Genomic DNA, 24,658 nt, shown 5'->3' on the forward strand with positions numbered 1-24,658 from the left:
CTAAGAAAATGGCCCAAAAGTCATTGAAAATTTGTGGGAAACCAATAGTTTAACTAATTTAGATCCTGGGGTGGAAATTAGATGGTAAAAATTCCTAGTCTGTTCTACCATGGCCTGGATTTTAAGGCCTGGCTCCGGGATTCCTTTTTCCTCTGCTCAGATTAATTGCATCATCAAACCACTGACTCTTAAAGGGCTTATTTATTAAAGCAGAGGTCCTATGTTCTTATTTTGGCCCACAATGTGCTAAGAGGTATTTCTCTTATCAGAGGTTATACCTAGACCAAAAGGATGATCCCCTCAACTGACCAGAGAGGGGGAGTATATGTCAACAATAGTTTCCAATATCACAGGCATTGGAGTATGAATTACTGCCCACCCCTAATGGTGGGGAACCTGCAGTCTTCTAATTTCAAGACTGTTCTTTTTTAGGTCCTAAAGGAAGGAAGAAAAGATTACCTTTTTTAGCTGTACCCTTTTAATAAAAGGATTTGTTATGTAAAATTTGGATTCAATGAAAAGACCACACTTAAGGACCAGGAAGTCACAAGTTTCCTTAAGGCCGCAGGTTCCCCAACCCTGTGACTTGCCTGGCCCTGTGACTTGCCTGGCTACTGGGATGTTCTTGAATGTGATGTGAGCAAAGGCTTGTAATGTATCGCATGGTTGTGCTTACTCTCTTCTCTTGCCCTCTTGGCTTTTTGTTAATGCAGACTTTTTTTCTTTATTTTAAAATATTAAGGGAGTACAAATGTTTTTGTTACACGGATATACTTTATAATGCTTAAGTCAGAGCTACTAATGTGCCTATTACCCACATAGTTTTTATTGGACCTGATAGGTAGGTTTTTAGGCCTCCTTTTTCTCCTCTTGCCTCTTTGGATTTCCAATGATCTTTACTTTTTGTACTCATGGATGCCCATCGATTAGTTCCAAATTACTAGGGAGTACATGTGGTGTTTGTTTTTCCTTTTCTGAGCTTCTTCACTTAGGACAATCATTTCCAGCTCCATCCAAATTGCGGCAAAGACATTATTTCATTCCTTTTTATGGCAGTACTGAGAAGTACTGCCTGGTGTATATATTTACCACATTTTGTTAACCCACTCATGAATTGATGGGCACTTAGATTCCACGTCTTTACAATTGTGAATTCTGAATTGTGCTGCAATAAACATTCAAGTGCAGGTGTCTTTTTGATAAAAGAACTTCTTTTACTTTGAGTAGATACCCAGTAGTGAGATTCTGGATTGAATGGTAAGTCTATATTTATTTCTTTTAGGAATTATCATACTATTTTCCATAGAGGCTGTACTAATTTGCAGTTCTGCCTACAGTGTATAAGCATTCTTTTCTCTCTGTAGCCACACCGGCATATATTGTTTTTCAACTTTTTATGAAAGACCATCCTAGCAAGGGCAATGTGATATCTTGTGGTGGTTTTACTTTGAATTTTCCTGATGACCAGTTATGTTGAGCAATTTTTCATATGTTTGATAGCTATTTATCTTATTTTGAAAAACTTCTATTGTGTCTTTCCCCCACTTTTTAATGGAATTATGTTGTTTTTCTTACTGATTTGTTTGAGTTCTTTATAGATTATGGATAATAGCCCTGTATTGGATGTATACTTTATGAATATTTCCTCCCATTCTGTAGATTGTCTGTTTACTCTTGATTATTTCCTTCACGGTGCAGAAGCTTTTTATGTTGATTTGATCAAGTCCCAATTATTTATGTTATGTTAATTGGTTTTGAGATCTTAGTCATAAATTCATTGCCTAGGCCAATGTCTAGAAGAGTTTATCCTATGTTTTTTTTCTAGAATTTTTGTGGTTTCATGCCCTAAATTTAAATCTTTTATCAATTTTTAATTAATTTTTGTTAATGGTGATTGGTATCCTGTTTCAGACTTCTTCAATGGCTATCCAATTCTCCCAGTAACATTTAATAAATAGGGCTTTCTTTCCCCAGTGTATATTGTCTGCTTTGTCAAGGATCAGTTGGTTGTAGGTAGATTGTTTTATATCCTCATTCTCTATTCTGTTCCATTGATTTTTGTCTCTACTTTTATACCAATACAATGCTGTTTTGGTTATTGTAGCCTTGTAGTATCATTTGAAGTCTGGTAATGTGATGCCTCTAGATTTGTTCCTTTTGTGTAAGACTGCTTGGCAATTTGGGGTCACTTTCGGTTCCCAATGAAGCATGGAATTATTTTTTCTAGATCTATGAAATATGACATTGGTATTTTGATAGTGTATTGAATCTATAAATCACTTTGGGAAGCATGGACGTTTTAATAGGATTGATTCTACCAATCCATGAGCATGACATATTTTTTCCATTTGTTTAGGTCATCTGTGATTTCTTTCATCATTGTTTCAAAGTTCTCCCTGCAGAGATCTTTTACCTTGTTGGTTAAATATGTTCCTAGGCCTTTTATTTTCTTTGTAGCTATTGTGAATGGTTCTAAGTCTTTGGTTTGACTTTCAGTTCTTTGCTATTGGTGTGTAGAAATGCTATCATTGCTTGTGTATTGGTTTGGTAACCTGAGATGTCAGTGGATATCTTTTTTTTTTTAGTTAATTAATTTTTTTTTTTGGTTTTTGGCTAGGGCTGGGTTTGAACCCGCCACCTCTGGCATATGGGACCGGCGCCCTACTCCTTGAGCCACAGGCGCCGCCCAAACTTATTTATTTTTTTATTGTTAAATCATAGCTGTGTACATTTGTGCAATCAAGGGGTACAATGTGCTGGTTTCATATACAATCTGAAATATTCTCATCAAACTGTTCAACGTAGCCTTCATGGCATTTTCTTAGTTATTGTATGTAGACATTTGTATTCTGCATTTAGTAGGTTTTGCCTGTACCCATTCTAAGATACACTGTAGGTGTGGCCCTATCCATTATCCTCCCTCCACCCTGACTTCACCCCTTCTTCCCCTCCCTTGGCCCTTTCCCCATATTCTTGTGCTATATTTGGGTTATAGCCAGGGCTGAGTACATTGCATAATTTTTCATCCATTCTTGAGATACTTTGCTAAGAATATTTTCCAGCTCCATCCATGTAATCATGAAAGAGGTAAAGTCTCCATCCTTCTTTAAGGCTGCATAATATTCCATGGTATACATGTACCTTAATTTGTTAGTCCATTCGTGGGTCGATGGGCACTTTGGCTTCTTCCATGACTTAGCAATTATGAATTGGGCTGCAATAAACATTCTGGTACAGATGTCCTTGTTATATTGTGAATTTTGGTCTTCTGGATATATACCTAGTAAAGGAATCATAGGATGGAATGGCAGGTCTATTTTTAGATCTCTAAGTATTCTCCAAACATCCTTCCAAAAGGAATGCATTAGTGTGCATTCCCACCAGCAGTGTAGAAGTGTGCCCTTTTCTCCACATCCACGCCAACCTCTCTGGTTTTGGGATTTTGTTATGTGGGCTACTCTTACTGGGGTTAGGTGATATCTCAAAGTAGTTTTGATTTGCATTTCTCTGATGATTGAGGATGATGAGCTTTTTTTCATGTGTCTGTAGATCATGCGTCTGTCTTCTTTAGAGAAGTTTCTCTTCAAGTTCTTTGCCCACCCTGAGATGGGATCACTTGTTCTTTTCTTGCTAATATGTTTGAGTTCTCTGTGGATTCTGGTTATTAAACCATTATCAGAGGTATAACCTGCAAATATTTTCTCCCATTCTGAGGGCCCTCTACTTGCTTTATTTACTATGTTCTTGGCTGTGCAGAAACTTTTTAGTTTGATCAGGTCCCAGTAATGTATTTTTGATACTGCTTCAATTGCCTGGGGAGTCCTCCTCATAAAATATTAACTCAGACCGATTCCTTCAAGAGTTTTCCCTGCACTTTCTTCAAGTATTTTTATAGTTTCATGTCTTAAGTTTAAATCTTTTATCCAGTGAGAATCTATCTTAGTTAATGGTGAAAGGTGTGGGTCCAATTTCAGTCTTTTACAGATCGCCAGCCAGTTCACCCAGCACCATTTGTTAAATAGGGAATCTTTTCCCCACTGAATGTTTTTAATTGGCTTGTCAAAGATCAATTAACAGTAAGTAGCTGGATTCATCTCTTGGTTCTCTATTCTGTTCCAGACATCTACTTCTCTGTTTTTGTGCCAGTACCATGCTGTTTTGATCACTATGGATTTATAGTACAGTCTCAGGTCTGGTAGCATGATTCCTCCTGCTTTGTTTTTATTTCTGAGTAATGTTTTGACTATTCGAGGTTTTTTCTGATTCCGTATAAAACGAAGTATTATGTTTTCAAGATCTTTAAAACATGACAATGAAGTTTTAATAGGAATTGCATTAAAATTATATATTGCTTTGGGTAGTATAGACGTTTTAACGATGTTGATTCTTCCCAGCCATGAGCATGGTATGTTTTTCCATTTGTTAATATTTTCAGCTATTTCCTTTCTTAAAGTTTCATAGTTCTGTTTATAGAGATCTTTCACATCCTTTGTTAGATAAACTCCCAAATATTCCATCTTCTTTGGCACTACTGTGAAAGGAATAGAGTCCTTGACTGTTTTTTCGGCTTGGCTATTGTTGATATATATAAAGGCTACAGATTTATGGGTGTTGATTTTGTAGCCTGAGACATTGCTGTATTCCTTGATCACTTCTAAAAGTTTTGTAGTAGAATCCCTAATGTTTTCCAGATATACGATCATGGCATCTGCAAGTTTGATCTCTTCTGACCCTATATGGATACCCTTGATCGCCTTTTCTTCCCTAATTGCATTGGCTAAAACTTCCATTAATCAGTGTTAAAGAGCAATGGAGACAATGGGCAACCTTGCCTGGTTCCTGATCTAAGTGGAAATGATTTCAATTTAACTCCATTCAATACAATATTGGCTGTGGGTTTGTTGTAGATAGCCTCTATTAGTTTAAGAAATGTCCCTTCTATACCAATTTTCTTAAGTGTTCTGATCATGAAGGGATGCTGGATATTATCAAACACTTTTTTCTGCATCAATTGAGGGAATCATATGGTCTTATTTTTTAGTTTATGTGCTGAATTACATTTATATATTTATGTACACTGAACCAGCCTTGAAAGCCTGAGATAAATTCCACTTGGTCATGGTGTATAATTTTTTGATGTGTTGTTGGATTCTGTTTGTTAGGATCTTATTGAGTATTTTTGCATCAATATTCATTAGTGATATCGGCCTGTAATTTTCTGTTCTTGTTGGGTCTTTTCCAACCTTTAGGGATCAAGGTGATGTTTGCTTCATAGAATGTGTTGGGTAGTATTCCTTCTTTTTCTGTATTTTGGAAGAGGTTTAGTAATATAGGTACTAGTTCTTCTTTAAAGGTTTGGTAGAATTCAGATGTAAAGCCTTCTGGTCCTGGGCTTTTCTTTTTAGGGAGATTTTGTATAGTTGATGCTATTTCAGAACTTGATATAGACCTGTTCAACATTTCCATTTCATTCTGGCTAAGTTTTGGTGGGGGGCGTACTTCCAAGTATTGGTTGATTTCTTTCAGATTTTCATATTTCTGAGAGTAAAGTTTCTTGTAATATTCGTTAAGGATTTTTTTAATTTCTGAAGAGTCTGTTATTTCATCTTTACCATTTCTGATTGATGAAATTAGAGATTTTACTTTTTTTTTCCTGGTTGGGTTGGCCAAAGGTTTATCTGTTTTATTGACCTTATCAAAAAAAAAACTTGTGTATTTATTGATCTGTTGTATAATTCTTTTGTTATCAATTTCATTTAATTCTGCTCCGATTTTGGTTATTTCTTTTCTTCTGCTGGGTTTGGGGTTGGAATGTTCTTCCTTCTCCAGTTGCTTGAGCTGTCCTGTTAAGTTATTAACTTCCTCTCTTTCCGTTCTCTTGAGGAAGACTTGCAATGCTATAAATTTCCTTCTTAGGACTGCCTTTGCAGTATCCCAGAGGTTCTGATAATTCATGTCTTCATTGTTGTTTTGTTCCAAAAATTTCATGATTTCTTTCTTAATCTTGTTTATAACCCATGTATCCTTCAGCATAAGGTTGTTTAGCTTCCATGTTTTTGTATGAGTATGCAGGTTCCTGTTGTTATTGAGTTCAACTTTTATTCCATTTTGGTCTGAGAAGATGAAAGGAATAAGTTCTATTTTTTTAAATTCGCTGAGGTTAGATTTGTGGCCCAAGATGTGGTTGATTTTGGAGTATGTTCCGTGGGCTGATGAGAAGAATGTGTATTCAGTTTTGTTGGGATGAAATGCTCTGTAGATGTCTGTTAAGTCCAGATGTCAAATGGTTCAGTTTAAATCTAAGATTTCTTTGCTTAGCTTTTTTTGGAGGATCTATCCAGCACTGCTAAAGGGGTGTTAAAATCTCCAACTACTATGGAACTGGAGGAAATCAAGTTGCTCATGTCTGTTAGAGTTCCTCTTATACATTGAGGTAGGTGTCTTCTGGTTGGGTGCATAAATATTAATAATTGAAATCTCATCATATTTAGTATTACCTTTAACAAATATGAAGTGTCCATCCTTATCCTTCCTTATTTTGGTTGGCTTAAAATCTATTGCATCTGTGAATAGGATTGCAATACCTGCTATTTTCTGCTTTCCATTTGCCTGGAATATAGATGACCATCTCTTCACCTTGAGTCTATATTTGTCGTTTAATGTAAGATGAGATTCTTGTATGCAGCAGATACCTGGTTTGAGATTTTGTATCCAGTCAGCCAACCTCTTTAGAGGACAATTTAAACCATTCACATTAATTGAGAGTATTGATAAGCCTTTCGAGAGACCGGTGGACATTTTTAGTCCTTTTGCGGACTGTGGAAATTGGAATTTGTTCAAAATTTTCTGGGTGGGTTTACTTTTGTGGTAGAGGATTATGCTGATCTTTATGGAGGATAGTTCTGAGAATATCCTGGAGAGCTGGTTTAGTTGTGGCAAATTTCTTCAACATGTGAATTTCATTAAAGTATTGAATTTCTCCATCATAAATGAAACTCAGTTTAGCTGGGTACAGGATCCTGGGTTGAAAGTTATTTTGTTTTAGGAGATTAAAAGTCAATGACCATCCTCTTCTAGCTTGAAAGGTTTCAGCAGAGAGGTCTGCAGTTATTCTAATATTCTTCCCCTGTACGTAATGGTTTTCTTTTGTCTGGTTGCTTTCAGAATTTTCTCCTTCATATTAACTTTAGTGAAATTGATTATGATGTGTCTGGGGGATGTCTTATTCGGGTTGAGTTGTGCTGGAGTTCTGAATCTGTCAGCTATCTGAAATTCAGAATCTCTTGGCATGTCTGGAAAGTTCTCTTTCATAATCTCATGGAGAAGAGACTCTGTGCCTTGTGAAGCCACTTCATTGCTTTCGGGGATCTGTATAAGATGAATATTGATTTTCTTCGAATTATCCTAGAGCTCTCTGAGAGAGTGATCTGTTTTTTGCCCTCCATTTCTCTTCCTCTCTGAGAGTTTGGGAGCATTCGAAAGCTTTGTCTTCAATGTCAGAAATCCTTTCTTCTGCTTGTTCCATTCTGTTACTGAGGGATTCTACTGTGTTTCTCAGATCTTTGAGGGCTGCAACTTCTTGTTCAATGTGTCAAAATCTTTAGTCATTTTGTCTTTGAATTTGTTGAATTCTTGAGACATCTTTTGGGTTACTGCTGGGAATTTGATCTTATTTGCTATCCAGATTTTGAATTCAACTTCTGACATCTCAGCTATTTGTTTGTGCATGGGATCTTGCTGTGTCTGCCCCATTGTTCCTTGGGGGAGTTGATCTACTCTGATTATTTATATTGCCAGAGTTTTTACTTTGATTTCATCTCATGATTGTTTTTCACCATTTCCTGTGGCCATCCTCAGAGTTGGGGTGGTGTCTCTCCAAGATTAGATCCCAGGGATCACTCTATTGTTGCTGGATCTTTGTAGGGAGTGACCCTGTTTAGCTCTTCTGGGGCTGCCCCAGCCAGGGAGTTCTGGTTGTGGGAGCAGCTCTGGAGTGGGTGATGTGGAGGCAGGGAGGGTACAGGAGGGAGGATGCGGGGTTGTGCGACTCCTGGAGTTGCTGTTCAGAGAGTGGGGAGGTCCGGTCGGCGGTGTAGCGGGTCCTGGCACAGCTCTTGCCAGGGTCTGGGCAGGTGTAGCTCTTCTGGAGGTCTGGGAGGGTGTCGATCCCAGGTTGCGGGGCAGCTCTTCTGGAGGTCCTGGAGGGTCCCGGTGCAGCTCTTACCGGGGTCCGGGAGGGTGCCAATTGTGGGTCACAGGTGATCCGCACATCTCTTTGGGAGGTCTGGGAGGGTGCCGATCGCAGGCAGTCTGGGAGGGTCCCAGTGTAGCTCTTCCAGAGGTCTGGGAGGGTCCCTGCACAGCTCTTACCGGGTCCGGGAGGTTGTCAATCACGGTTCCCGGTGCAGCTCTTCTGGAGGTGGGAGGGTGCCGATCACGGGTCCAGATTTCTTTACTAATTCTAGGAGTCCTTTGGTAGATCATTTGCTGATCCATCAATGATGAAATGATCATTTCATCAGCAAAAAGGGATATTTGACCTCTTTCCCAATGTGGATTCTCATTATTTTTTCCTCTCCCCTGATTGCTCTGGCTTGGACTTCTAATACTATGTGGAATAGAAGTGGTGACCTTGGGCACCCTTGTCTTCTTCCAATTCTTAGAGGGAAAGCTTTCAACTTTTCCCCATTCAGTGTGATGTTGGCTATGGGTTTGTCACATATAACTTGTAATTTTGAGGTATGTTTGTTGAGGATTTTTATTATGAAAGTGTGTTAAATTTTGTCAGATGCTTTTTCTGCATCTATTGGGATGATCATATGATCTTTATTTTTGTTTCTGTTTATGTGGTGAATCACATTTATTGGTTTACTTATGTTGAACCATTCTGTGTCCCTGGGATGAAGCCTACTTGGTTTTGGTGAGTTATTTTTTGATGGACTATTGAATTCACTTTGCTAGTATTTTGTTGAGAATTTTTCTATCTATATTCATAAGGGATATTGGCCTATAGTTTTCTTTTTCTTATTGTATCCTTTCTTGTTTGGGGTCAAGGTGATTGTTAACTTTATTGAATGAGTTGAGGGAGGATTTCTGAATCCTACAGATTTTTTTTTTTAATCCTATAGATTTTTGATAGCTTGTGTCCCCTTCCTCCTTCAGTTGGAGGAATCTTTTGATTTCCATCTTAATGCACATAGCATCACTGACCCAAAGATTGTTCAACAGCAGCTTGTTTAATTTCCTTGACTTCAAGTAGATTTGCATGTTTCTTTTGGAATTGATTTCTAGTTTTATTTGACTGTGGTTTGAGAAGATGTGGTATGATTTCAGTTTTATTGAATGTATTGAAGCTGGTGTTGTGGGAGGTTGCTCTAACATGGGGTATTCCTACAGAGGAGACAGTGGCAGCTGGGTGATGCTATCTAGGCAGTGGTAATGGGTGTCCAGGGTGTGCTTATTTGCTTGAATCAGCTCAAAGTGTAACGGTAATTGAGGTTGGAGGTGTCCCCAGCAGAACATTGGACTTTAGGGTTGTTCTCCAGACCCGGAAGCAATGGTGGAGACTTGGGGCTGGAGTATGGGGATCCAGGGGTAAAACTGGAATCTTGGGTGCAGAATTACAAGTCTAATAGGAGCCTTGGAGCCACAGGAGAAAAACCTTGGTTCCAAGGGGAAGCACTGGCACCTCAGAAGGGTGGAGCTATGATCCCAAAAGCTATGATGAAGCCTCAGGGGTGGAGCCATGGGCCTGGGTGCAGAAGGAGTCTTAGAGTTGGAGCTGTGGCCTGGAGGCAGGGCAAGAGCTGCATGGGTTGGGCCACAGGGTCAGATTGCTGCATGGGGACTGCACAGAAGGAGCCATGCTGGTGTGTGGGGAGTGATTCTAGCAGTGTAGGGAGCATGGAGATGGAGCTGTGCACTATTGAATTTTTTTCTTTGACTTATTATATGTTTGATTTTCAGGAATGGGTCCTGTGCATATGAGAAGGTAAATCTATATTTTTAGAATGTAAAATTCAGTATACATTCATGAGATCTACCTTAGTGAATATCTTATTTAGATCTTATCTATGTTTAATCTTTTGTTTGTTTGGCTTGTCTTTAACAGAGAGTTGTATACTAGCATCCTATTATTAGTGCATTTTTTTCTATTATTCAATTTTCTGTCTTATGAGTGTTGTTTCTGTGTTATTTGTTGCATAGATTTTCATAACTACTGCATCTTTACTTTGAATTGTAGCTTTAGCATTATAAAATATAATTTTTGTATCCTTTTATCATATTTAGTTTATATTTTACATTGTCTTATATCAGGATCATACCTTTCCTTTCTGATTATTTTTATTTGCTTACTGAAACTTTGCTCATTCTTCTATTGTTTAGCTTTAGCTTTTTGAAACAATTTTAGCTCTCTTGTATCAAACATATAGTTGGTCTTTGCTTTTGAAAGCAATTAAAATATTTCTCTTAATATACTTTTTATTTTGAAAAATGTAAAAAAATACTGTTATTCATTGAGTCATAGGATTGTTCTTATCTCTATCATAATACTTACATCATAATTTTGTTAATACTTTGTGTATTATGCTATATTTACTATGCTTCTTTCTCAATGTGTTCTATTGTCTTTTCTTTCTTTTTAATTTTTTAGGTATTTAGGATGATTTATGTTTTTGTTTTGTGGTCTTTATACTGATATCTTTGCTAATCTTTATACAGGGTAGCCATAAAGTTCATGTGCAATTTAAAATAGAGTGCAATTTAAAATTGCATAATGAACTTTATGGCCATCCTATATACACTTCAGAATTCTTTTAGCCTTCCTTTGTGTTACTTAGAAATCAACTCTTTGTTGCATTAAATTTAAATTATAATGTTATCTATGAATTTATTCTATTTCCCCTTTCCTTTATCTATTTCCTCTTGTTTAATTGTATTACTTCTACTTTGTCAAATCATATTTATGAACTATTTTTCCATTCTTTTTCCACCTTTGTGTGAGATCTGTAATTAAATATACTCGATGTTTGTTACCAATCCCTTTACCAATATTCCATAATCATCATTTGTGTTAATGAAAACTCTCTTCTAATGTATTTATTATGAAGGAGTTGTGAATATAGCACTCCCTGCATTCTTATTTTTTAATGTGTTTTTCTGGCTTTTTCTTTTTGTATGGAAGACAAAAGTTAAAAATACCTTTACATTTGAAGTCTCTTAGCATATGTATATCTCAGAATTAAGAAATCCAGTTATCTCAGAAAATCTTTGAAAGGTAAATTCAGGCATTCTTTTAATTCTAGAACATTCTGTTGGATTATAGTATTTAATAGAAATTCTGTTACACTGTTTTGACTCATAGCTCAAGGATTTCAATTACAAATATGTTGCGATTTCTTTGTCTTTTACCTCTGTCATTTTCTGATCCTTGTAATGAATTTAAAAAATTCATTATTTTTTTTTTTACTGGCTATGTTTATTTGCTCTAGTAATTTAAGCACCATAAAGATCATGGGTGAGATGACTTTGTCTATTTTATTTCTTTTCTTGAGTTAATTTAATTCTTATTTTGTATTGTCCCTTCTTTCGTTTTGATTCTGAGTTTTGTTTTTTTTTTTTGTAGAGACAGAGTCTCACTTTATGGCCCTGGGCAGAGTGCCGTGGCATCACACAGCTCACAGCAAACTCCAACTCCTGGGCTTAAGTGATTCTCTTACCTCAGTCTCCTGAGTAGCTGAGACTACAGGCGCCCGCCACAACGCCTGGCTGTTTTTTTGGTTGCAGTTCAGCCAGGGCCGGGTTTGAACCGCAACCCTCGGTATATGGGGCCAGCGCCTTACCGACTGAGCCACAGGCGCCACCCGTGATTCTGAGTTTTTAATTTCTGTGTTTTTCAAATAAGTTCAAATGGTTGCATAATGTTTGTTAATCTAGGTTAAAGTATTTTGTTGCAGTTTTCTTTTACATCATGTTGAGTTTTGTGTGAGGAAAATTCGTGGCAATGTTTTGGTTCTCATTTTTTCTTTTTTCTTTTATAGTCTTGTTTGGATATTGTCTGTCAATTCTTTTCAAGTTTGAAATATCTTATGTATATTTAGACCTGTAATAATAGGTAGGGGTGTAAAAGTTTGGATGGCTGACTAGGCTTCCTAGTTCTAGAGCATCTCCACTTTTATGTATAGTGAAGTTAGCAGTTTCTTTAATCAATGAGATTTGGAATGTTTTCTGCTGGGGAGGTGGTGTAGTAAGAAACATTATGTGTCCATTTAAGATTCCTGTGTCACATCCAAGGAATGTTCTGGAAGTAGTTAGATATAGATAAAGAGCTCCATCTTGTTTGCAGGGAGGAGAAGGAATAGGATACAGATAAGGGCAAGAAGCGATTATCTTAGGTTGAATAAGGGACACCTCTTCACTGTAATAAAAAGAGGAATGGATTGGTGCAAATGCAGGTAAGTGTGTTGGTTTGGTGGTAGAATATCTTCTGTTGTTTTCTAAGAATGTGGGAATTGTCACCTGTTGAAGGGAGGGAAAAAGACAGTTTATGTTGATTGGACAACTTTTGATAGAGCAGAAGCTTTCTATGGGAAAAATGTGGCAGAGAGGAGATGTAGGAAATATAGAAGCACCAATGAAGTCCATGTGAAGCTGGAATTTATCTGTGTGATTATGACAGCATTATTTGCCCACATACTTAGGAAAAAAGCACAGGTCTGAGGTGGCTTTTAGTTGGGTTTACTCAATATTGGAATTTGTATGAAGCAGTACAGTGGATGCACAGTGAAGCAAAGGGGTAAAAATTATAGTTAGAGAGTGGTGGAAATAATGAAGCATGTTATTTAAGTGGGGTATGAAGAGAAGTGAAAATAAAAGACATAATTCAATGGATACCATACGCTTGGATCTTTTTGCAGCACTTTACATGCATTTTTCACTAATCTCATACCTTTATGAGTTATAATGTGGTGAAAATTTATGCTTTTACAGATGAGGAAATTAAGAACTAGATTAAATAACTTGTCTAAATTCAGATAGACACAATTTAATAATCAATGAAAATGCTTTCCACCAGCTTATTAAGAAGTCATTCTAAACCCAAATAATCTTTCTGAAATATACAAAATAATGATGAAACTATTGAACCTACTGCTTTTAATGATATTTTAACTAAATTAAAGCATGGATTGACCATATTATAAAATATATGTATTTTTCCAAAACTATAACAATCAACATAACAGTTAAAATATAAAAATAACATGTGACTTGAAAATAACACAAGCCTAAAACACATGATGAATAAAGAGTTATTAAAACCTCAACTCCTTATTGGCAATGGATCTCTCCTTCTGAACCTAGAGTTGTGTGCAACACTTTCACAAAGGCACTTATTTTCCTAAAAAAAATCTGTGAAGTTGAGGGTATTTTTTGAAAGATGTCTCTCTCCTGCCCAGGCTAGAGTGTAGTGGCATGATCATAGCTCATGATAGCCTTGAATTCCTGGGCTCAAGCAATCCTTCTGCCTCAGCCTCCCGAAGTACTGGGATTACAGGTGTGAGCCACTATACTTGGCCAAAGTTGAGAGTATAAATGGCATTTTATACACAGTATCAGTTTCAGAGAAAATAAAGGATTTATCCAAATGTGTACAGTTAGTTCCATGGCAGAGTGAGAATTCTGAAGCGGAGCCATGTTGTATGCTTTTTTCCAAAAGCCAAAAAAACTAACCTGTACTAGATTTCCTAGGTTATGAAAACGATCAAGTGATCAAGTTCAGTATTAGTTACAATATTGAATTTAACAGGCTCGTTGTATTGTATACTACATTTGATTATTTTAGGGAAAATGGCCAAGCAGAAAGTATCCTTTTATCTCCTGATGGAAAATTATTAAAATCCATTATTAAAAGAATGAAAAGCATATTCCTAGATAAATATTATGAGAGATCCTCTTATTATAACTGTCTTGAATAATCTCTGAACAGCAAATGATAGAGCCTTATTTATAAATATTTTTACTATTTCTCTTATCCACTTGAACTAGAGCATTTAAGAATAAATATTCGTAACACTTTCCTTGATATGTTCCAGTGGTTTTAAAGAATTGTATGTACGGTCTTACCTTATGTTTGGCATAATTGTAAGTTTGTAGGTGATAAAAATGCATGTAAATTATGTTTCCTGTCTGTAAAGAATGTGCAAAGCAGAAAACAATGGTTATGTAAACAAGTCACCTGCTGAACAACATGGCCATCCTAAAATGTATTACTAAGAGTTAAATTATACAATGATGTTGGGAGTCATAGAAGCAGGGAATTTGTAAGAGCAGAGAGGGTCTGTAAGTTTCCATCTTGCGATCTGGGCTATAGCAGTACTTCTCAAAGTGTGGTCCCAATTTGGGGATCTACCCTAGACCTTCTGAATCAAGAACTCTGAGATGGGGTTCAGCTAAGAGACCCTTCAGATGATTCCAGTACAGCTAAAGTTTAAGAATCACTGCTGTAGGTGATAAAGAGTGGTTGATATTTTCCTTATTAAGTTCCATATTATTCTGATTAGCTGTCTTCAAAAGTAGGAAGAATAAAAATAAATTAAATTCTGAAATAATTTTGGAACTTCATTATTGATAAACTTGATGATGGCTACTTAAAAAAACCCACAGAAACTCCTGCTAATTAAAATAAAATAAGATTAGGGCAATGGGCAGAAGTAAAAGGAGAGATGTTTTAATAGACCAAGGTAATCATGCAGTTCCAAATTAGTTGTTTCTATTGTTTGGCAACTCCACCCCCACCCCCCCAGATTTGCTTAAGAAGTGAAATATTATAAAACTTGAGGTTAGTCAAAGTTCAGTGGTCATGGCAGGGCCCTGGTTTGCAAATGGCTACATCAGAATCAGATGGGGACTTGTTAGAAAACAAACTGCTGAGCCCCATCCCCAAACTTCTGATTCAGTAGGCTGAAGTACAGCCTGAAATTTTGCATTTTGAAGAAGTTCCCATGTGAAGTAAAGAAGCTCATCTACATGGTGAAGACCACGTTTGAGAACCACAGGTGTGGAAGTTTTCTCCAGTTGATAGAAGCATTGAGTTCAGATAAAGATACTGAATTATTTTCTAATATTTAGGGTCTTTTCCCTTGCCTTGAGTTGTTTAGGATTTTAAAACTGTAGCTTTCAAAATAATTGGACTCAACATACATTTTTGCTTTGTCTGACATTTTTATAAGCTTTTCTATATAAAACCATTGGCTCAGGAGAACCTTCCCTCCTTCTCCTTTGGTTAATTTCTAAGAAAGCATTATTCTTTGTTCTTTCTATCCTCAACTGTCATCTAGTGTCTGTAAATAAAACTGGAACAGATGAAATAATTGGCTTTTGCTGCTATTTCAATGTGCTGATGAAATGCAGGAATTCATATAAATGGGAGAATGATTTTTATATAAAATGATGTGGGTGAATTTTTTAGTGCTGATTACATTTGCAAGTTTTATAGAATTTTCTATGCTTCATTTTCTACAATTTCTGGAAATTCATCAGGAGGTGAAACTATAGATGATAGCAGTAGATGATGCTTCAGTGCTTATATTCTGAGACTCTTTCCCCCTTAAACTTATTTCATCTCATATATGTTTTTGAAACATTTATAAGAAAAATGCTTTTGTTTTACTTACTCTGTTGCTCTCATTTAAGATAAAATGTTCTTCCTAGTATGAAACAAGTGTGGCCTAATTATTTGCAGAAAACTTGCTTGTTGGGGGCAGCGCCTGTGGCTCAAGGAGTAGGGCGCCAGCCCCATATACTGGAGGTGGTGGGTTCAAACCTGGCCCAGGCCAAAAACTGCCAAAAATAAAATAAAATAAAATAAAAAACAAAAAGTGCTTAAAAAAAAAAGAAAAGAAAACTTGCTTGTTATGATAGAATACTTTGCTAGACAGAAAAAACTCAGGGATCTTAATGCCTGTTAGGTTTCAAAAAATCTAAATATTTGAGTGTTTCAATAGGTTCTTCCCCTTGTCACCCATTATTTTGTTCAGGTAATTTAATAGCTACCTAAAATTTTAGATGTTTATTTTACACAGCTATATACTAAATTAAAGCTCCAGATAATTTTGACAAATAACCTATAAGTAATTTCATTCCTACTGAAAGTTTTATTTTGAGTTTAAAATGTAACTCTTGGAAGGTAAGGTCAAATTAGGTCCAACAGGATGATAAATATTAAAGTAAAAATGAAAATCAAAATAAACATGAAAAGGATTGATACAGAATGTTGATCACACTTATTTTGAAGATAAGAATGCCCTATTCTCATAAGAATGACTATAGTATACCATAGTTGTTTTGTAACTTAATTATCTGCCATGAGATATAGGTGTAGATATAGATGTTAATGTTTATATAGTCATTTTATGAATTTATGAAAAAGTTATTTGATGTCAGACAGTTATTATCAATAATCCAAAAGGATTTTTAATTTTTCTGCTTATATTGAATGTGGTTTGATATGTAATGTTATAATAATATATACTGTTATTTTTGGTAAGCAGACATGAAAATGGAATTTTCTATTTCTTCTCTTCCTATCAAATTATTAAAAGGGAGAAGCAGGATCCCCAGGTGCTCCAGGGCAGGACGGACCTCGGGGAGAGCCTGTAAGTACCTTCTTAATTCAGTTCTAAAGCGTGAAGACTTTTTCCTGTCATGAGATCCTGTGTCTATTTAAATAATTCTCCTGGAAGATGTCCTATTTGTGTGACTTCCACATCTTAGATGTAGAAACTTTCTGAGACATCATAAAATACTGAAATCCTGGGTCCTTTTTTAGAAGCCTGGAAGGGTTTTGCATGTGCTGTGAGTCACACCCACAAGCACTCATGCCCAAACAAATGAGTGGTAAACAGAAACATCGTGGGCTTGAGTCTTTAGTCGATGTCATTTGCCACCAGTGTTCTGTAGTAAGTTGTTTGGGATCCTATGTTCAATGAAAGTCAGGAGTAGAGAAACATAATTAAGGAAATACTGAATTGGATCGTAGATATTGGTGTTTTTAGCAAGTGTCGCCGATGATTCTTCACTTCAGATGAGTTTTAGAAATATAATTTGTCCTCACCTCTTACTCATACAACTCATGGCCAACATGAGTAGATCTCATTTTGTTAATCAAAGGTAGATATAATCAGGAAATTTGCAATTCACTTAGAAGGGAGCTAGGTCAAGAAATGAAATAACAGCTCAGATATATTGTCATTTTATCGGTTTTGAGTCCAGAATCTAAATATTGGACATAAGAGAGAGAAAGGTATCACTGAGGCTTCTTAAATGGGGTGGAGGGATTGAACTACTCTTAGAATTTATCAAATTATTCTGGAAGTTTCTTCTTGTGTGTTACGATGCCCTGGGGAATGTTGCCTTCAATGTGCTTATAATCTAATATGGAAGACAGAAAAAAATGATGAAAATGATTACCTCATGCCCAATGTTAGACTTGATAATATGTGCCAAATATGAATCTGATGTAGAATCTGAAGGAAGAGCTTGAATATGTGAGCTTGGATAAGTACCTCACATCTCTGGATATCTTTATCTTCATCTAGATCAGTGGTTCTCAACCTTCCTAATGGCTGTGACCCTTTAAGACAGTTCCTCATGGGGATGGTGACCCCCAACCATAAAATTATTTTTGTTTGCTACTTCATAAATGTAATTTTGCTACTGTTATGAATCGTAATGTAAATATCTGATATGCAGGATGTATTTTCATTGTTACAAAGGGGTCGCGACCCACAGGTTGAGAACCGCTGGTTTAGATAATGTAGATATTTACAATGCCTGCTTTACACGGTTGTTACAAGACTTACATAGGACATTTGGTAAGGAATGAAAAATATTGCATAAATTCATGGGGTTATCCTAAATGCCAAAGGAATATAGGAAGACAATCCTGTAGCGTGGGATGGCTAGGAAATTTTTACCAAATTTTACCAAAATTTGGGGCCAGATTTGCTTGTGAAAAGATGAATGAAAATGCAAGAAAAACAAGAGAACTAATTTGAGTGAAGACATACAGGTGAGATCAGTAAAGATGTGCCTAGTAAATAATTTTGGTGAAGTTCCAAAGCTGCAGCAAAGGGTCCCTGGTGAGTGATAGGAAGTGAATTAAGAAGGTGGGTGGTTCGGTCCCTGATGTAGAGACACTTCACTGCAAGTTTGGAAATTAACTTTATTCATTGGCCATTGAAATTTCGCAAGACAGAGAGAATAACATAATGAAAAGAAATGCTTTAGAGGCAGTTTATGAGCTTCTGCTGTGTGCAGAATGGATAGACAAGAAAAGGGACTAGAACAGTGTTTGTCAACCTTTTTTATCTCCCCAAACACTTGAACCTATAGTTAAACTTCGGTGACACGCTTAAATTATGTTGAGAAAAATGAGTAAAAAATACTGTGTTTTGAATGTCTTTCAAAAATAATTTAATTAACGATCTTTAAAAGTTTTGGCAGCACACCTAAGGTCCCTCTCATAGCCCACCAGTGTGCTGCAACACACGGGTTGAAAATCTTTGGGCTGGAATCGGGATGTTAATTAGCACCTTAGTTTGGAAGAACAAATGTGAGTTAGGAGCCCCTGATTAGGGTGCTAATAAGGCATGAGTGAGTTCAGTAGGGATAGTGTGAGTTCAACATATTTGAGCCATACTTTTTATTATTAGGGAAGAATTATAGGACTTAGTAACCGGATATGAGGCTGGGTGTGATTCTTTGTTTAAGTTATCATTTCAGAGAGTATATAAAATATATGTGTGTGTGAGAGAAAGAGCAGTGAGAGAGAAGGGAGCAGGAAAAAGGGGAGGAGGGAATAAGAGACAATGGACATGAGAGGCAGGTTGTAGTTTACGACGTGACTGTGTCTGAGTGTCTGTGTGTCAGTTATTTGGACTCTAACTCATTTTCCCAGGGAAGCAATGTTACAAAGGGCAGCTTGACCAGCAGGTGTGTGTAGACCACAATGTAATGTGAGAAGCGTATATTTACTTTGAAAATAGTACTATTGAAATCTTGTTATAATAAAGCTAAAACTGAGAAAGGAATGTTAAATAGGGAAGGAGGAATGCTAAGGGCGTGTTTTCCTCCCCCAAGACTGCCCGCTTCTTACTGTTACCCAGAAACAGGTTTGCTCCTACCCTGCTCAGCCCCACTTTATTCAAGACTCATTTCTGTCTAAAGCCTTTGCAATAGGATCAATTTCCATTCCAGGAACCACGGCCTTCAAACTGTAACCTTTTCATTCTTTCCTTTCTTCTTCACCAAATTCACTGGGTCAACCCTTTAATGTATGGTTCAGGGGTGAGAGAAACACAGGGACTGCCTCATCCATGGAGGGCTGTACCCTAGTGGGGGAGATAGATGGTAAATGGATAAAGAAACAAAAATGAAATTGCAAAGTTCAGAAAGATAAGCAGACAAGGTGCTAAGGCAGGGAATATGGGGATGGGGTGGTGGAAGTTATTGAGATGCAATCTCTACTCCTAAACACAGAAGACAGAAAACTGAGAGTTAAGTGAGACTCTCCTGCTCTAGCCCAACAGATTGGGAAAGACAAGAAAACCTCTCTTGCCCCTTTTCTTCTGTTCCCCCCTTTTTCCTGATGAATGGTAAAGAGGAAGCCAGGTTTCCTATGCCAGGAAATGCCCTATGAGAGCAACACAATGAATAGGCTGAGCATCTGAAATGTGCTGATGTTGTCTGTATTTAATTCTTTTGGTGCTTGCATTTTCTTCCAAATAAGTAAACATAGCATCAAAGACTATTCTGTTATTTTGACAATTAATGAAAAGTTGGTTGTTAGAGATATTTATGCTATGAAGACTGATCCTTGTTATTTGTGGAAAAGCTTTCAAAACAGAATAAAATCCTTAAACTTTATATATTTTTTGACATAAGAAATGAAGATGTTCCATGGTGTGTGACTACTGGTTTTGAGTGTTTATAATGAATGATTTGGCTTCACTAAAAAGGTCATGTTCACTTCATGCCACAGTGTAGTACCCAAGAAAATGAAACTTAGGTTGGAAAGACAGAAGCTTTCCATCTTTCCAAAAGCATTTTGGAATTTTTTTAAAATTTAAAGCATTCCAGAAAAATACTTTAAAATTAATTAAACACAGATTATGGCAGCCTAATGGTGATTCATCCCTGCAAACAGATTGATACATATGACCACTAACTCCTAGATTTTGAATTGAAGGAAAAGGCTGTATTTCATTGAGAAGTGATTATAGTTAAACAATATAAGTATAAATATATTTATTTGTCAATGTTTTGAATTTTAAAGGCTAGCATTCATCAAACATAAAATCCTAAAAATAATTTACTTTTTAAGAGGAAATTATACCCAGTTAACTTCAACCCAGGTGACTGCAAACTCATTTCTCACACTGACTGGTTTTATTATAATTGGTTTTAAACTGTGTATCACTATGTTGAAGGATCTTATTGCTTCAGTTATTTCTTCCACCAGCATTTATCATTTACTGAGGGTCCACTTTGTATCAGACATCAAACTAGTTGAGGACAATGTAAAGATTAATCAGTCATGGCCTGGTCCTCAGAGAGTCAGACGAACAGAGGACAACACGGTAGGAGAGTTATGGGAGTCAGCTGGGGATGGGGTGGAAAATTAGAGAAGACATGCATAACTCTAGATCATTTGGGGGGTATTGCTAAAAGGGATGTAATGCCTTCTTTATAAGAGACAAACCTTAGCATCACTGAGATATAAATCAAATACTATACAGTGCACCTGTTTCAAGTGCATAGGGATGCATTATTCAGCAAAGCACTCTCTTGGTCAAATTGTAGCAGATGAATATGAGTTGCCTAGTTGTATGGACTGGTAAGGCAGGAGCATGTAGCCAAAACAGAGAAGAAAGCATGATTCTCTGGGAAGAGCAGACACTAGTTTAGGCTGCCTGGAGTGCGTGGTGGTGAAGGGACAGACACAGTAGATGAGGTAGTGGGGGCAGGGAGAGGCCAGATAAAGAAGGACCTGCTTGGACTTAAATCTGAGAGTAATGGAAACTTTTCAAAGGTTTTATGGAAGTGAGTTGATCAGATTTAGAAAGTTTTAGGAAGGGCACTCTGACAGCAGAGAATGGGTAAGAGATGGATCACGGTGGACAGAGCCTTCTCTGTCACCTCTAGGGCCAACTAATATGAGAACTTTCAGAGTTGGAGGGGGGAGTGGAACTGATGTGTAATGGATTAAAGAGGCAATAAGAGAACTTGAGGATCAACTGGTTGTGTGTGAAATGAGAGGAGATGACTCCCAGAGTCTTACTGCGTGAATGGAAGCAGCGGAACCCCAACCAATAATCAGGGAATAAAACAAGAAGAGGCATTTCTGGCTAGGGGAGGTGATCCTAAAATGTATTCAGATGGAACATAACTAAATAATAACAAAGGCATTTAAAGAGGAGGCCTGTGTTTTTGGATAATTAAAGAATAGACTTATAAAAATTTGGGTTAATAAAATTTCAATAAGAGATGGTGGGTCACATTTAAGGAAGTTTTAGATGAATTTCCCTGAATACTAGTTGTAGTCCATTAAATGCCTCCTCCTCAAAAATATCAAATACTAATTTCTGAAACCTATAAATGTTATTTCATTTGGATAACAGGTCTTTGTAGATATGATTAGTCTTGTGATAGGGAGGTTACCCTGGATTATTTAGTGGGCCTTATTCAATCAGTTCAGTTGCAAGTTCAAAGAACAACTGAAGTTTTCTAGAGAAAGAAGAAATTTGTCCACGGACTGCAGTGTCAGCTCCTGCCTGAGAGTTTCCAGCTCATCATTTCTAACGGCTGCCCTATGGATTTGGTACTTGCCTAACTGAGCTCTGCACTTGCATAAGACAATTCCTTGCAGTAAATCTCTGTGGGGTGTGTGTGTATACACATTCAGACCTATGAACTGGTTTTGTTTTTCTGCTGGGGCACTAACTGATACAGGTTTTGGTTCCAGGAAGTAAATACCTAAATACCTGAAAGTGTGGAAGCGGACTGGGAATTGGGTAATGTGTAGAGATGAAGAATTTTGAGGCACATCATGGAAATTGTCTCTATTGCTATTGGTAGAAATACTGGTAGTGATGGTAAAGAAAGTCTTTTTAATCTCAGAGAATATGTAAATCATTATAGATAAATGAACCTTAAAGGCATTGCTGGTAAAGGCTCAGGAGGAAATAGGAATATGTTAGAGGAAACTGGAAGAATGTTGATCATTGTCATACAGTGGCAGAAAATTTAGCTAAATTGTATCCAGCAACTGTGTGCAAAGCAGAAATTTTCAGAGGGGAGCTTGAATATTAAGCTGAGGATATTTTCAAGCTAAGTGCTGAAAATATGACATGATTTATTCTTAAGCTGATCTTAATAAAGCGTGAGGAGAAAAAATAAGGTGAGGAAAGAACTGTTAAACAGGAACCAGAACTTGATGATATGGGGAATATTCAGTTTCTCCAGATTGCAGAAGATATAAAAATTAGCAGATTCACTGTTCGAAAAAGCATTCTGGGAATAGGCCTAGGGATATGGCTGGACAAACTTTTGTTAGTGCTAAAGAGATTAGGTGGATGACTTATGAATCCATTCAGCCATGCCAGTGGAAGCTATAAATAAAGATTAGATAGTACAGAAAAAAATTGTGAAGGAGCCTATTGTCTGTTAGTAAAAATGCTTATGATATACACAGAAGACCAACAAGGTTTTTGAATATTATGTCAGCAGAAACACTACCAGTTTGGACTGAAAGGCTTGCAAACAGGACGAAATGAAGGAAGGCTGTTAGACTCCCCAAATTCTATAGGCAGGGATCAAGCCAGTGGAACTGCTTGGCTGAAAATATGTACTATCTTTTAAGAAAAAAAAAAAAAATAATAATAATGATTCCAAGGCTGAAGTCACGGGCACAGAGGCCAGAGCCTGTGGACCAGAAGACAGAGCTTCCATCCCAGAGGACTATTCCCAGAGCTTGAAACCTGGTGGATTTTGTCCTGTTGGATTTCAATATTGCTTGAGACCAGTGATTTTTTCTCCCTTCCATTTTTTCCCCTTTCAAATAGGGGGTGTTTATAACTATGATGCTCTGCCTGCATCAACATTGTATTTTGGAAGTAGGTAACTTAGACAACCTCTAGTTTAGAGGTTCATAGGTGGAAAGGGATTTTGCCCAAGAATGGATAATACCCATACCTGATTTAGGATACGAGATTTGGGATTCACGTAGGATGAATGTGAATCTTTGGGGGCCAGAGAGTAGACAATGTTGGGTTGAAAATTGCCCTCCACAAAGACATTTGCTTGTAATTCCTGGTGTCTGTAAATGTTACCTTACTTGGGCGGGGGGGAAAGAGGGTCTTTGAAGTTGTGATGAAGTATCTCACGAAGGGGAGATTATCCTGGATTATCCCAGTGGATCCCAAATGTCATCACTAGTGTCCTTAGAGAGACAAAGAGGAGTTCACACAAAAAGGAGGAGGCAGGGAGACCTTGGTGGCTGAAATTGGAGCGATGCATCCAGGAGTCTAGGAATGTTGGCAGCGGCCAGAAATTGAAAGAGGCAAGTAGTGGAGTTTTCTGTAGACCCTCTGGGAGAATTACGACTGGACCAAGACTTTGACTTCAGACGTCTGGCCTCCTGAACAGTGAGAACAAAATTCTGTTTTTTAAAGCAATCAAGTTTATGGTAATTTGTTACAGCGGCCACCGGAAACTGGTATGCTAGGGTTTTCATTTAACGATTATTTTATGTAATGATCCTGTGTAAAAACACATGTGAATATAAATATCTGTCATAAACTGTTGGTGGCACATGTATTGTCAAAAACATCTGGACTTTGAGCAAGTCAATGCAGAACTTGTTTTAAATGACAATTTGGTTAAAAGCAAGGCTATCAATAAATATTTTCCATGCTATCAATTTTGTTAAGTTCTCATGTACTTTTTAAACTTTTAAAAAATTTGCCTTTAAACTTTTAACATTTAACTCTAAATTTTTTGTACTTTTACAAACTGAACGTGTCCATTTCTCACTTTTCTACGTTTTCACTATTGTATTTAGTAACTTTTAACCCTTATTTATTCTATTTATCATATTGTAAAGTTGAAGTAATTTAAATGTATGATCCTTCCTGTACTATGTACATAAACTATCGTTAAGAAATACATGAATATGTATAAATAAATAAGGATCTGCATGGATAAACATCCATGGTTTCATCATGTTTCTGTGACTTTGCTTATTTTTTCCCACAGGTGGGTTTTTATGTCTGTTATGTTCCATTTTTGCTTGCCTGTATTTTATTTTCTCCCACAAATATGTTATTGTTTTTGAAATACATTATAACAAAATTAAGGCCTGGATTGTGAGCGCTTTTTGGTGTTTTTAAAAAGACGTCAAGGTTGCCAGACTGCATTTTAATGTTTATGCCAAGAAATGAATGATAATCAGGTTGTTTCAAAGAATCTTCAATTGTTGTAAATGTTTTTTTTTCTAACTTCTCACGAAATCAGTGTGATTTTATTTGGGCAGCTAGGTGGATGGTGGGAACAGAGAGCTATGAAGGCAGCTGTACATCGAATTTACCAGTAAAGCAGT

At 36.8% G+C, this 24,658-nt stretch overlaps 1 protein-coding gene across 4 annotated transcripts in view; it reads left to right on the top strand.

Moving 5' to 3' along the window:
• The window catches only part of COL21A1 (collagen type XXI alpha 1 chain), a 199,336-nt gene that overhangs the window by 131,933 nt on the left and 42,745 nt on the right, over window positions 1-24,658 (top strand). For 2 of the 4 annotated variants that reach the window (XM_053603382.1, XM_053603379.1), the window contains one exon: window positions 16,602-16,655. In XM_053603382.1, the coding sequence (XP_053459357.1) occupies window positions 16,602-16,655 (54 nt within the window). Of the gene's footprint in view, window positions 1-8,909; window positions 8,921-9,966; window positions 9,992-16,601; window positions 16,656-24,658 lie in introns of those variants that run through there. The other 2 variants (XM_053603381.1, XM_053603380.1) reach the window with 2 other exon arrangements.

Source organism: Nycticebus coucang, chromosome 9 (genome assembly GCF_027406575.1).
Source record: "Nycticebus coucang isolate mNycCou1 chromosome 9, mNycCou1.pri, whole genome shotgun sequence".
NCBI lineage: Eukaryota > Metazoa > Chordata > Mammalia > Primates > Lorisidae > Nycticebus > Nycticebus coucang.